The sequence below is a fragment of the Engraulis encrasicolus genome, chromosome 7 (assembly GCF_034702125.1).
Source record: "Engraulis encrasicolus isolate BLACKSEA-1 chromosome 7, IST_EnEncr_1.0, whole genome shotgun sequence".
NCBI lineage: Eukaryota > Metazoa > Chordata > Actinopteri > Clupeiformes > Engraulidae > Engraulis > Engraulis encrasicolus.
In genome coordinates this window covers 47,869,233-47,884,491 of record NC_085863.1, presented here as the reverse complement: position 1 = coordinate 47,884,491, position 15,259 = coordinate 47,869,233, and the positions used below count along the sequence as shown (strand labels likewise).

General features: G+C 43.1%; 1 protein-coding gene across 1 annotated transcript; it reads right to left on the bottom strand.

The window, feature by feature from the left end:
• Positions 1-54: 54 nt before the first annotated feature.
• Positions 55-15,249, bottom strand: dnajc18 (DnaJ (Hsp40) homolog, subfamily C, member 18). The gene is made up of 8 exons (XM_063203756.1): positions 14,645-15,249; positions 13,627-13,882; positions 13,163-13,308; positions 11,614-11,829; positions 10,813-10,937; positions 9,793-9,902; positions 6,399-6,571; positions 55-2,439 (listed from the first exon to the last, which is right to left on the bottom strand). The coding sequence occupies exons 1-8, from the start codon at positions 14,769-14,771 to the stop codon at positions 2,315-2,317; spliced, it is 1,278 nt and encodes a 425-aa protein (XP_063059826.1). The 5' UTR covers positions 14,772-15,249; the 3' UTR covers positions 55-2,314.
• Positions 15,250-15,259: the final 10 nt, after the last annotated feature.

Sequence of the window (15,259 nt, the reverse complement as noted above, 5' to 3'; positions counted from 1 at the left end):
ATCTTTCATGCAAAATGTCTCACTATATCCAAAGAATGAGACTTTCAACAGAGGGACTTGTTAAAGAGAGTGAGTAACATTTTTTATTATTAAACCAACACGTAACCTTGCTCAGCAAAGACCAAAATCAAGTAGGGGCTTGGTTACTGAGCAAGGGGAGGGGTAATAACACTGTGTACACTGGCATCTTGTCCAGTTAGCACCTTAACGGCTCCAACTAAAGAAGCTGGTTCCTTTCCTCCATTTGTGCTATAGTCAGTGCATTGAGTTTATAACAGCTTGGTGCGGAAAAAATCAAGAAAGGGAAAAAAAGCAAAGGGTGAAAGTGGACGGTAACATGAAAACATGGTGAACACACATTTTTTGAAAGTGTTCACTTGGAAGTGTGCAGGACATACAGTAGTGGGACAAGAGACGAGAGAGGTGAAAAGTACGCCAAAGGGGTTTTGGTTGTTTCTCTTCTTTACAATTACATGTTGTAGCCCGTAAAGACTACCCTGAGCCAGGGGTTCCAAACATCCAACCAATCAGTGTGGCACAAGAAACAAGAGATGAATAGCATACTTTGAGTACCAAGAAAAGCGCTGTATGAAACGGATCTATTATTATTACTTATTATTACTTAAAAGCCCTCACTAAAGCTTAAGGCTTTTTGCATTGATTGTTTTCCCTTTTTTTAAGCAGTGATTTGCTGAGATTGACATTGGGTTTCAAATGTCACACTGCAATATTAACAACAAAAAGATACAAAACTACAATGACTCTTTTTAGATGTTGATCGTCTCTGGTGTCCTGTGTATAAAACAACAGTGTCTTAACTTGACAGGCAAGACTAGCTAGAACCGGAAGCCCAGACGTGGTCAGGTACTAAGAACCCTGGAGGGGTCCTGTAACAGTCTTTTTAACAAGGGGAGAGGCAGGGGAGACTAATGGAGAGTGATGATGTGCTTAGATAATAGTAACTCTTACTGGAACTGCAACCTAAATGTCACCAAGCAAGCAGAATATGGGGATACTCCCAATGGCTGCATGCACTGAGAACAAAAAAGTAGGGTTTATTTAAAGGTAGTAGGTCTATGCTCAACTCCAAATTGTCTCGAAAAAGGTGTTTGGGCGCATGCGAGCAACTGGACCAGTGCATTTGTTGTTGAAAAAAATGCACTCTGGACTACAATTGTTGTTTTTTTATTTAGTGGGTTAGAATGACACACAGATAGATGTTTCAGCCTAAGCCATCTTCAGCGGGCCACACTAACACACTAAATAAATAATAATGAATAAAAAGACCCCAAGAATTATAGTAGAGAGTGCGATTTTTCTACAACAACTGAAAACAAAAGCAGACAAGAGTTGACTACGATGGAAGTGTAGTGTACAGACAAGACAAAGACACTGGTTTGCAAAATAAGATATGAGAGTTCAATGTTTTTTTTTTTCTTTTTGGCAAAATACTCATTGCGCAATATCCATAACAAAATCTTTAGTCACAGGAGTGCAAAGGGACTTGTGGATGTGCGTTCAGTAGTAATTGTTGCAAATTTTGTAGCGCAAAGTAGTTACCATCTCACTGAGATTTTTTTTTCGTTACTCACTGTACTTCAGTGGTTCTGGCTTTTTAAGTTTTACCTCTGAGCTATATTAAAGTAATCTGTATTTGCTATGATCTGCGGCCATACGTACGTTTGGCCATATTTGAATAACTTAATTCACAGCACAGGGAAAAAAAAAGAATAAATTAGAATTAAATAAGTTAATCCTCTGCTTATACAACAGTAACACTAGAGCCACTCAGGCACGTGACCTAACCAGAAAAAAAAGAAAACAAAACAAACAAATATAAGATGGTGATTAACAGAAAGCAGCCTTCCTAGGGTAAATAAGCCAGAGTTCCTTAATGTAAGGAAATGGCCAACATAATCACTAAACACTACAGCTCAATCCTTCACAGAGGCCGGACTGGAGAGTCCCTCTGTGGCCCGTCTCTAGGCAGGTTTGAACTACTCGCTCCGGAAGAGGCGCTACAGTTTGTGCCCCGCCTGTCCTGGAAGAGCAGAAGGCACCACGCTGCTCTTCCGTTGAATAACTGCTGTCGGAGTGCGCATAGCGCGTGCCATGCATACGTGGTACGCCTCTATAAAAACAAAGTGACCCGCGCAGATCATAATCATTTGAGAACTAAAAACAAAAAAGTAAACCGACAAATAAAATCCCTTCTAATCAATGAAAAAAAAAAAATGAAAATGTGAGTGAGTCGTCTCATGTAGGACGGGGCGGGGGGTGGCGGTGCTGTGGAGGGCAGCTGTGGCTTCAGGCATCAGTCTCCTCGGTGGCGTGCCACAAAGCGGTGGAGCTTCTCGCAGTGCTCCAGCCTCATGGACTCTGCCTTCTGCTTCAGCCGCTCGTCTCGGTACAGCTGACCCAGGTTAGCCAAGTCCGACTCTGCAGAGAGGAAGGGAGGGGAGGGGGGGACAAATCACAACATCCAACATCAGAAACAGAACCAGGGCGCTACCATGGCCTAACGGTGGGGCACTTATCTACTATGCGGCCGACCCGGGTTCGATTCCCGGCCCGGGTCCTTTGCCGGCCCTTCCCCGTCTCTCTCCCCACTCGCTTCCTGTCACCATCTTCACTATGCCATCATAAATAAAGTCAAAAAGACCAAAATATCTAAAAAACAAAAAACAAAAAAAAAAGAAACAGAACCAGACAAGAAGCTAACCAAGTCCAACTCTGCAGAGAAAACAACAGAACAACCGACAGCAGAAACCAGAAAGACACAAGAAACTAACCAAGTACAGTATGCCCGACTCTGCAGAGTGGACGGAAGGAAACATCACAACAACCAACTGAAACCAGAACCAGACAAGAAACTAACTCTGCAGAGAAAGCAACAGAACAACCAACAGCAGAAACCAGAACCACACCAACAACTAACAACGCCCGACTCTGCAGAGCGGACGGAAGTAAACATCACAACAACCAACTTCAAGAGGACGCTGTAGCATAGTGGTATCTTAAACTTTGGGATGGGGCCCACTTGCAGGCCTTGAAAGTATTCCATGTGGGCCTTCAAATCGTTCACAAAACACTATTGATGTGTGTTGCTGTTGACCATTCATTGGAGTTGTATTGTGTACTGGGTCAAAGGTGGTCCCTGATCATTTGTGAACATTTCAAATGGGCCCCAAGTTGGATTAGGTTGAGAAACCCTGCTGTAGCTCATTGTGCCCATGCACCCATACAATACTGTAGCCTCCCCGCTGGGAAGCCAGGTTCGAGTCCTGCCTGGGTCATATCCCAACCCTATCCCATCTCTCCCCCTCATTTCCTGCTTTCAATTCTTCACTATCGATAGCATAGTAAACTAGTGCCACCTGTTTTGCCTGCGGCTGGTCTAGCCTCGATCCATACCTGTGAACACAGCGCAGAGATTTGTTTTGAATCAAAGCGGGCTGGGTTTTGAGGGAGTGACGACGAAGCTTGCGACGCTGGGGAAAGCACAACAACAAGAATGATTGAACAGTTCTCGTTTGATGTGAGTTTTGGAAGAATTAGACTTGAGGTTTTCCCTGAAACGTGTTCAGGGAGATAATCCACACTCATTCATTTTTAAAGGAACAGTCCACCCTTTTTTGATTTTCACATATTTGCAGTATTTCCAAGCATTATTCATGAATGTCCATATCATTTTCTTCTCAGTTTTTTTCAGGACTTAGATTTATTGGCTCAGAATTATTAGCATAGCTTAGCATAATCACTGGAAGTGAATGGAGACATTAGCATCAAGCCACAAATGATCACAGGACAGAATTAAATAGCTGTTTTGCACTCTGGCGAATTTTACATTCATTTTAAAGTACTTTATAAGATGATGAAGGCCTAGTGCCGAAACGTCAGCACCAAATAAAAAATAAAAAAGTGGTGAACTGTGAAGAAGCAGTGTCGTTCTCTACCTTGTGTGAACTGAAGACTTAAGTACTTTATAAGTACATTTGATGATGTTTTGTTTGCCCCCATAGACTTGCATTGCTACGCTTAACTTGGCTATACTGTTAAACTAGGCAATGGAAACACATAGACGGAAATTATATGCACATTCATGAATAATGCTTGGAAATACTGCAAATATGTGAAAATCAAAAAAGGGTGGACTGTTCCTTTAAAAGGTACACTGTGTGAGATTTTCAGTATAATGAATACTTACCACCACCATCAAATTCTAAGTATTCATTATGACTGGAAAAATTGCACTTTTCATACATGAAAAGGGGGATGTTCTCCATGGTCCGCCATTTTGAATGTACAGAAATAGCCATTTTTAGCTGCAAAAATGACTGTACTTGGGCCATTCTAGAAAATATTAGTTTATTATTTAGTAAACTTTCATGAAAACATACAATTTGGCAATAGACAGCCCAGTTTCAATGAGCACCATAGTTGCAGTACCTTTTTGACCATTTCCTGCACAGTGTACCTTTAAGAAGGACTTTTTAGCCATTCTACAGACAGGCTAAAAAACATGGATCCATGTTCTTTTATGGTAGTAATTGTCAGTTGTGCTGATTGGTCAGAGCATTGGCCTATAGGCACAGACGCGATTTTGAAAGACACCAGGTTGTTCTCATCAACAATCTTCGAATTGTATTCGGGGCCAGACTAAATTGAACATCCAATCTCACAATTAGTCTGGTTTATCAGGCTACACTATCACATCAACGAACATCAGAAACCAGAACCAGAGAACAAACTAACTAAGCTCCTCAGTCGAGTGAAGTATCTGTCAAACTTTAAGAAGTCCAGTTGCTTACAACTAACCTCTTTAGATAACCTGACCTGGATAAATGATAATCTCACCAACATCACAAAATATGGCTACTTAGACCTGGTGTGGCCTAGAACTGAACTTTTAGATTGGACAAAATGGATCACTAGGAGGGAAAGGTATAAGGACCTAGGTTGGCCGACAGCCATTTCTGAGGATTCATTAGAGGACTTATTTGAGGAAGGCCAAAAATATGCTTATTGTTTCCATAAAAAAATTATGCTTATTGTTTCCATTAAAAAAAGATGCTTGATCCTGAGGATATGACCAATATTAAGCAACTTTACAGCATTTTGTTTGGTTCATTGTTCGGCCTAGAATATTGCCATATGGTCCTGAGTGAGAATCCAATACCAGTGCTCCATTGTCAGGTCTTACATAAGCATTTCATCTTGTGCTGAGGAGTACCTCCATGCTTTGTTGGACTGTTTATTCAGCATATATGTAAAAGGGTACAACCACAGAGTTGATAGCAGATGTTGTACCCTGGCCTGACATCAATGTTATGTAAACGCAGTAGGTCTTTCCTACAGAAAACACCTAAATGGAAAGGCCATATTGCCATGGATACCTGAAGCTCTTTTGTTCATGATGCCAGGATCTGGTGTCTGAGTCAATATTTGACATCAACTGACAGATTATTAGATCGGTCCTTCCCAACACAAAGGGTATAGCATCCCTTAGTCACCCAATGTATTCATTTTCAAAATACTCCCTCGCGTTATTATCAATTTCTGTTTATGAATGCAAATTGAAACGTCACCTTTTCATTATGTCATTACATTGCTCTCCTCTGTACTGAGTCGTGAATTTTATGTAGGCCTGTGCACGGACATGCTAATTCAGCAATGTACAGTACATAAGGGGTGTAACCAAACACCTCTGTGAAATGACACCTCACACTTCTATTCATGCCTCATCAGAAAACAACGGCAGTTCTTCTGGGCTTGCTTGCCCATGGGGACCCCAGGTTCGAGTCCAGCCTGGATCATCATGTCCCAACCGTGCCCCATCTCTCTCTCCAACTCCTGGCCAGTCATACTCTCCACTGCCCTATCTTCTATAAAGGCAGCTCCCTCCTCCCAAAAACACACAAAAAAACGAAAAACAAAAGACGACAGTTCTAGTTAAAGGTACACTGTGCAGGAAATGGTCAAAAAAGGTACTGCAACTATGCTGCTCATTGACACTGGGCTGCCTATTGCCAAATTTGATATTTTCATGAAAGTTTACAAAGTAATAAACTAATATTTTCTAGTATGGCCCAAGTAGTCATTTTTGCAGTGAAAAATGGCTGTTTCTGGAAATTCAAAATGGCGGACCATGAAGAAGATCCCCTCATGTATGAAAAGTGCAATTTTTCCAGTCATAATGAATACTTCGAATTTGATGGTGGTGGGTAAGTATTCATGAAAAAGGTAACATCAGTGAATGGGTAGCATGAATTCTAGAAATTAACAACTAAAAATCTCACACAGTGTACCTTTAAGAAAAGTGTAACCCTGGTCGACTGCCTGCATCCATGCCATCTCACCAGAGAGAATAACGGAAGTCTTGCTATCTCTGCTCTTACTTTGTTGTTTCTCCTTCCAGCAGCTGCTCTGTAGGTGGTCTATGTAGTCGCTCTCTATGGTCTTCTCCAGCTCCTCCAGTGCCGTCCCGTGGTACTCCTTAGTGAAGCCCTTGTCCACGTAGTAGGGCACACCCTGGTGCTGCGTCTCTCTGGACACCACCAAGCCCATGGACCTGTGGAGGAAACAGGCGGAGGAGGAGGAAGACAAGAGGAAGAGGAGAAGGAGAGGGGAGGGGGGAAGAGGCAGATGAGGATGGCGAGAGGAAGAGGAGGAGGATGAAGTTGAGGAAGAGGAGAAGGAGAGGGGAGGGGGGGGGGAGGCAAATGAGGAGGAGGAAGAAGATGGAGCATACAGAGATCAATATCATCTGCCCACACACTAAAGCTGAAGCTACAGCCTGATTCATGTTCAGGCTCATTGAAGCAAGTCTGTCTGATGTGCATCTATGCTCATGTATTCAGAGGGCTGCTTTAAAAGACAAAACCTCTGTAGGGTCTCCCAGCCACTTCTCCTCCCTTCCACTAGAGGGCGCTGAGCCCAAAAGACTGTTTACAATGTACCACTGAAGGACGCCCCTTACAGTGATCTACAGTAAGATATACAAAACCATGCTACAAACAGTATTCTGGCTCTCTTTTCCGTTCGCTCTCAAGCAGGACGGATGCTGCGCTGCCGTGCAGTACAAGAGACTGTGCACACAAAACTTTGAACATAGCTTTTATCTGATATTTAGGCCGAATACAGATAATATAACGCTTAGTTCATCCTTCAACAGCTGTAAGTTCATTTTCTTTGCAAAGTTTCAATCAGAGACAACAGAGTCTTTGGTTTCTACTGTTGGAAGGCAGTAGCCCATTATAAGTCGGTAGCCTGGACGTTCCTGCTAAAGACTTCATCCGGATTCATTTGTGGAACTTTGATGCATCAATTGTTTCACGCCTAAAGCATCGCACGGCCGGACTGTGCGAGCCACTTTTCCCAACCCTTCCTGTCTCGCTGGAGCGAGAATCGGACCGGACGTTTGGACCCAGCAGACTGCGTGTGCTGTTGGACCGCGCGTCTACACACCGAGAGTGGAGTCCAATATGCGGACTTCCCTCCTCCCTTGCTCACTTGCCTGCTTGTGATCTCATGATGATGTCACTGACAACGGAAAATGAATTCAATATCTTGCAAAAGCGCAATTGTAAAGTCATTTTCTCATTTGCAAACTGGATGATGAATGAAGAATAGTCCCCCAAAAATTATTTTGGCTAGGCTGACAGCTTTATAGTTTTCTCCACGGAGGAGGGGCCAGGAGGCGGTGCGAGGAAACAAGCACAAGTGGAGGAAGCAAGGTCGCATATTGGGATGCACCCCGAGACCCGGACCCTGCAGACTGCGAGAGCTGCAGGCTACTCTCGTCCACAACTGAGGATAACCACTCTCTCTCCTGAAGCCTTTTCACCTCCTTCACAGTAGGCATATCTGGGCTATATTACTCTACTGTCAGTTAGATGTGTTTTGAAGTAAGCTTAGCTGATTTTCCATATACATGTCTGATTCTGATTCCCTTGTCTCCCTTCTGTTTAGTTAGCAATCTGCTATCACTCTCCCAGTTGTTTACTGTTGCTACGTCTCATTCGAAACGATCGGAGTGTTTTCAAGCATTGTTTGGACGCATATAAATGCTCGGAACGCTCCGTGACCCTCTCGAATGCGATCGTGCAATTTCTAAACATCTGTGCGCGCGCGTGTTTATTATTTTGATACTGTGTTCACGGCCTCAACCGGCCCTGCCTTGATTAGCTAGCCAGCTGCTAATCTCCACAGCATACGCTGTTCCTACTGACACACAGTCACCGCTTCTCTCTCTCTCTTTCTCTCTCCCTCTCCCTCGAGAATAATCACGTTTGTAGAAACCCCAGGACAACCCCCGTGCCTCTCGGTACAATTTGAGTAGAACCTTCTCACTGTACTGTCCGCCAGACAGTCATTAATTGTCCTGTGCTCTCTGCAAACTTTCTGAGCTCGTGCTAGCTAACGCTAGCCGGCTCTGTGTGCATTCCCATACCTAGACAATATTTCCCCACACATGTGAGTTGCCATATTTGTAGTCGACTACCGATATTGCTCTGGACAACCCGTCCCTCACTCCCTACCCTGTCTCGGTTCTCTTTCTCTCTCTCTCTTCCATTCGGAATAGCGTACATTAATTACAGAAATCCCAGACACCGTTGCAGGCCCCTAGCCTCACCGGAGAGCTAGCTCTACCTGCTATTACCTTAGACTAGGGAGCCACTAGCTACCATAGCCTTTTGTTCTGCCTGAACTTTCTGTAGTCAATGTTAGCTTGGCTTGACCAAACACGCACACGTGTTTGATCCGCCATTTCACCCCACACACACACACACACACACACACACACAAACACAGGCTAGAAGCCTCTCTTTCTCCTCTCTCTCTCTCTCTCTCTCTCTCTCTCTCGCTCTCTCTCTTTTCTTCTTTTATTTTCTTTCCTTGTTTTATAGTATTTGCGCCTTATGATTGTATTATTCCATTTAACCGACATTGAATGTAATGCTTTATTTAGATTACTTGGTAGTTAATAAAAGTTATTCATTTGATTTTATTGCATTTTGTCTGTTATTGCATTGTGTACGTACGGAATCAACTTACTTAGAACTTTGGCCCTGCAACTGAGTTTTGTGCCCCTTGTGTTGACCGTCACAGTGAACAGTTAGGTTTAAGTCTCATACCTTTGAAGGTGACTGCTTCATTGTACTGCCAATCACAACGTGTACAAGTACTCCTATTAGTCTTGATCTTTTGCAATTCATTGTGAAATACTGAGATTAATATCCAAATCAAATGAGACTGATTTTTATGAGACTGATTTACTTATGAGACTGATTTATTTATGAGACTGATTTATTTACATTTTGATTGATCAATTGTGATTTATTACATAAGTCGAGCTTATTACATAAGTCATAGTTGATAAATCTCCCAAAACGCGATAGTTCCTACATATCTTGGTTACCCATGGTATGAGGAGTTATTCGTCGAGCCCATTAATGTAATCTCAATTGCATAGCTGCAATTACCCCTACACCTGCCAAAGGAAAAAAAAAACATGTAAAAAAAACACCCTGCCATGGTTTCCTTCCAACACTACTAACTAACTTTGTCTACAATTACTATAGAGCAGGTTGGAACAAATTTGGAGGTTTTCTTTTTAGGTTTTGAGCTTTTTTTTCCAGTAACAACAATGTCTAGCCACCTCAATAGGTACAATGGAATAACTGGTGTAACCCTGCTTTGTAATATCGTGTGCTAGTTTGGTACTTATACCATAAATGTGCGTCTACTTTTACTTTGACCACCTCGGGTGGGGGGTTTGGGAGTACTCACGGTTTATAGAAGAGGCTGTATGGGGGGTTGGTGGCCATCATCTGCGTTACCACGGAGATGAGGATCAACACCAGGACAGGGAGAAGCTGCAGGAACGCTGTAAAAGTGTTCTACAACACACAAGAAGAAATAATGAACGCACGAAAGACATGATTGATGCAATACTTACATTTCAGACATTACTGGCAACCTAGAACTACTACAGTGCCATAGAACGAACACAAAAAACGTCATGTAGCTAACACTCAGTGACTTAACACTGCACTAACATTAAATTAAAGTGGAAGCATGAAAATATGGTATACTAATGGACAGTGTTATACAATGCATACAAAACGTACACAAATTTACTTATTATTTTGCATTTACCATTCAGCAGCAGCATTAACAATACACAATTCTTGTAAAGCGGTTTAAAAGGAACACTAAGGTGATGATACACAGAGCAACTTTTTCAGCAATGTGTCTGGGCAATGATGCGATTTTTTTTATTTTTAAATCATCACTTTTTTTTCAAGAACTTGGATCAGCAACACACATTTTTTTAAAGGTGTACTGTGAAAGATTGTGGCCAGAATAGGTATTGCAACTCTGCTTATTGAAATTGTGCTGCCTATTGCCAAATTTGATTTTTTTTCATGAATATTTACTATATAGTAAAGTAGTTTTTACTAGTATTACCAAAGTACAGTAAGTGTTGCAGCTAAAAATATCAATTTCTGGAAATTCAAAATGGCGGGCCATGGAGAAGATGCCCCTTTTCATGCATGAAAAGTGCCATTTTCACAGCCATATTGAATACATAGAACTTGATGGTGGGGTAAGTATTTGTTAAATAAATTGTGAATGGGCAGCATGGATTCTGGACATGAACTAATAAAAAAATTACACAACACACCTTAAAATACCATCAGAAAATTGGGACCAAATCATGTTGTAGCTATGCTCAAAAAGTTACCCCGTGCATCGTCACCTTTAAGATTAGCCCCGTGTGCCATGCAAGTAATCTCTGCAGCTGACCTGGCTCTGGTTCTCCTCCACCACCACCTCCTCGCGCCGCTCATAGGCTCTGCGCCGCCGCGGAGGCTGGTAGAAATGGGCGTAGGACGCGCCTCCTGCTCTGTTGGTGTACACGTGGATGTTGCCTGAGGAGAAGAGGAAGGCAACGTGTTAACGCTTACAACTCGCAACACATTCAGTATGACGTTCATATTCTGAGAGCCTATGGCTTCACAAAAGCACAATCTTGGCAGGAAGAACTGATCAACAGGCCCAGGCCAAGCAGCTAGTGAACTCCCTGCAAACTTCCCGCTTCCTGCAATGGTAGTATTACGTGATGGTCAGGACCAAGCTACAAATCCACAGCCCCAATCGCACTCAAATGGAATGCAGTCAAAAGACATTGATTAAATAAAAAAGAAAAACTCAGAAGCACTCTGACACTAGTGGAAGGGAGAAGCTGCCTGGATCACACTGCGGCTTTAAGTTTAAACCATATATTAGGTGCGGGTTTACTATCAGAGCACACCCCAGGCACGTTCCGGCTCTAAGCGTAGCCTACTTGTTGCCTCCTTGCTAGTGATGCCAACATAAAATGTGCTCACAGAAAACTGTCCAGACGTCTATCTTTTATGCGTTATGCCCAAATAAAACTTAAAGCCAGACGTTTTGAAACTGAATGCCATACCTTGAAAAATAGATCTGCGGTGTGCCTGTATTAGGTGCGAGTAACACCCCACTAATGTTTCGATGTTCACAACATCGTCTTCAGAGACCGTCACAGAAAACCTGTCGCTAGTTTGCCGGAACAAACCTGCTAACCTGTTGGGAACCTCCCGCCGAAAAACATGTTGAAGAGCTCCTCAGGGGAGATGTCCGCCTCGAAGTCGCGGTGGAAGGTGCGCTGGTAGCGCCCCCCGGAGGCTGACGGACTGCTGCTGTTGTTGCTGCTGCTCTCAGCCGCACCCTGCTCCCCATACACGTCATACTGCTTCCTCTTGTCCGGGTTGCTCAGCACAGCGTATGCATTACCTATGGCTGCAGAAAGCATACCACATACGTACAATGTAAATACAGGAAAACGTGTGAGATGTAATCGCGAATAGACCGGACGCAGCGAGATTCAAGCGACAGAGAATCGCTTCTGTGCAGCAAGAGCGATACGAGCGATTGAAGCGACTAGAGTATGTCCGTTAAAGGCAGACTGCAAGCATTCCAGCATTCCCATTGGCTGTGGCGGCTGTCGCCGAACCGCGTCATAGCTGATTTGCATAATATTCCCAGGAGTTCAACTACTTACGGTCACACTCGTTGCGAAAATCGCCTCTAGTCGCCCGAGTCGCGCCACTCAATACAAAGTCAGAGTCGGAGTATTTGTGTGGTTAGGCAATATCTATGGCTGTAGAAAATCAGCGAGCACATGTGCAATGTAGTAAATATAGGAAGGAAAATGTCATATGCAATCACAGACATTGCCTGGCAGTGCATGTTGGGTAAGCATTTCAACTTGTGTGGTCCTGTTAGGCTTGTTTGAAATTACTGGATGGTTGAAAGGCTGGCTTTTAAGAACTTGAAAAGGTTCTTGAAAATCCTGTCCAAAAGTTACCGGATTGCAGTATTTAGACAAGCCAGTACAAAAACAATGCTTTCAGTAAGACAACCAGTCATTAAAAAGTATGCAGTATGCCATCAGGATGTGTTAAAGGCAAACGCCCTCCATTTGATTTGCTAAAAGAACAATTGCAATTGTGACCGGGAAAGGAATGTACTATAGCCAACAGAAATGTATTGTTTATTCCCGTTAGGCCATGTTTATATTGTGACATTGTATCTGACGATTGTGCATCCCTAAAAATGTCATTCTCAACTTAATTCATCGTCATTGGTCTGAACTCCCCATTCTCAAGGACAAAGATGCCTGTAAATGTTCAAGTGGTTTCTCAGTGAAGTTATGTGTGGGCACAACCAGAGCAAATGATCGACATGTCTCTCAAAGTCTCTCCTCTGTTGTTAATTTGTGAGGCATTACATTGTCTAACTGCTCACATAATCAACTGTATTCTATAGCCTTTCACAATGTTCCCATGCATGATAAAACAACATGGAAAACCAACACATGATCTCCCACCTAAAGCCTTTAGGATAACTCAAGCTTTTCTGACCAACTTGCAATGACCTGACTAATTAGATCTCGTTTTATTTGTCAACTACTTCATTCTTGATTTTAATGAAAAAAGAACTGTGTGTGTGTGTTAGGTAGGGGGTGAACTAAACACTAAATAATGTAACACACTTGTACTGAAATTGTGATTTTTGATCGTGTTTTGTGTGTGCATGCTTTGGATACTGATCTCTGAGGAACAGTTCAGACCTTTAAAAGCGTCTGTGGCTCCAGGAGCGCAGTTCTTGTCTGGGTGGAAGCGCAGAGCCAGCTTCCGATAGGACTTCTTCAGGTCCTCGTCTGAGGCGTCCTTCGTCACGCCCAGGATCTCATAGAAGTTCTTGCATCTCTTTATTCTGCAATAAAACAAACACGACACACAATATAGTGTGTGAACCTCCTTGATTTCCCAAGGCACTAGACAGAAGGAGACATAAATGCTTGTTGGATTCTTTTTTTCTCTACCGGAAAAATGTAGTGAATGATTGGGCATGACCTTTCTATCCCTACACTTCTCTTGGCCATTCCATTTTCCTATTTTAACAGTGAATAAATGATGTTAGGTCTACATTCTTTGAGATGTCAGGGGAAATGGGGTTTTCTTGCAGATAGATCACCAAAATCGGGGACATCCTTGTCACCTGAGTTCAGGACCATGGAGGTTGTGTAGGTACCTGAGCACTCCTTGCCGCTGCTCCTCTGTGTAAGTCTTGTTGTCGTCACCAGCACCTGCACCGTTACTGTAACCAGCCCCTGCCCCTGCTCCAGCTCCAGAGCTTCCCCTCCTGTCGTGGCTCCTCCGCTCCTCCTCTTGCTGCTGCTGCTGCTGTGCATTGACGTCAGCTGTTCTCCAGCCAGGTGGAGGGGTGAACGTGCGCTCCGACTCAGGCCCGTTAGAGTCCCCATCTCCCAAGATGGCATCGATGAGGACTGGGGTCACAATAAGCAAAGATGTATTAGGGATAAAACAGAATATGCAGGAAAAGGGGCAGTGTTCTTAAATATACTGGACTGTCTGTTAAGTTACATGTTTGGGTTTGGGTAGCATGACAGCAAACTGACAGGGCAAAAGACACAATGACCTTCTACAATGATCTTATTTACCATCTTTTGTGTTTTCAAGATGAGTAATTGTTTTCATTTATTGCCATTCCAGCAGCTATGGTCAAGATGAGTGTGTTTACATGCTGGTCCCAATGAGTGAATGCTCAGTTACCTCATTCCCAATGACAATAATTTAGGCTATTTTATTCGTGGAAAGAAGTTGCAGCCAACTTAAGAAACACATTTGACAAGCTGCCTGAAGTGCTAGCACGTGACTACTACAGTGAGCAGAGCATATGAATGCCAGCAAATGCTACGATGCTTAGATGACCTATCCATAAGTTGGTGCTAAATATGGAACACCAGCCATTCCACCTGTCTTTAAAACGTTATCGCTTCTCAACATGCAAATGCTACACCACAGCTAACCTGCTTCTACAATGACACACTTGTAGTGCAATTTTGAGTTGCCGTGTGCGACAAGCAAAACGTTACCCGATCCACCATCGAATTGCATAACAGAAAAAAAACACCCAGACGTTGCACTTTCTATTTCAGCGTTCATGACTTGATACCCAACACGGCTAGCATTAACGTTAATTATCCAACCATCTAGCTTGCTAAGGAACGATAGCAATGAAGCATTACCTCTGGCTCTGGTTGTGGGGTATGTCTTCTGGGCTTCATACAACAGCTGAAGAGCCCTGTCTCTCCGTCCAGATCGCAAGCATACCTTTGCTTTCTCGACTAATCTCTCCGCTTCTTCTTTCTCCATTGATGTGTGTAAATTCCTGAAGTTGGAGGTGGTTTCTCCAAAGGCCCAATGTGAGCTAACGTCAGAGCTAGCCTCTAAATTTGACAGGACAGGAATGGCACTGTCTTCACCGACATGAAAAGTGCTGGTGGTAGGTTGGTTAGCACAGCAGCCAAAGGATATAGAACTCTATTCCTAAATGTGTACCAACTGAGAACAACCTTGGCTAACTAACCGCTTACCAAGCTCGTTAATAAACGCTACTAGCTGGCTAGTTTGTTGTCAATTATTAGCTATGTCCTGTACAACAACAATCTCCCTGACATTTTTTCCTGACATTAAGAATTTGGGTTCCGCTTTGGCCCTATCAAGAGGAAAATCATTACAGAAAAAATATATAACGCATGACTATATGAAATTTAACACCAGCATACTCAATCGGACTCATGTCTTGCTCCATGTCCGACCGACCGACCTAGCTTACGGAACCGGAAACCATGCTCTAAAAT

Bases quoted from the DNA above. Each gene is read 5' to 3' on its own strand.
- dnajc18 (XM_063203756.1), bottom strand. From the start codon at position 14,771: ATGGAGAAAGAAGAAGCGGAGAGATTAGTCGAGAAAGCAAAGGTATGC. The intron at 11,830-13,162 runs GTCTGAACTGTT...TGCTTTCTGCAG, and splicing joins AGCCACAGACGCTTTTAAAG to CCATAGGTAATGCATACGCT. The intron at 9,903-10,812 runs GTCAGCTGCAGA...TGTGTGTTGTAG, and splicing joins TGGAGGAGAACCAGAGCCAG to AACACTTTTACAGCGTTCCT.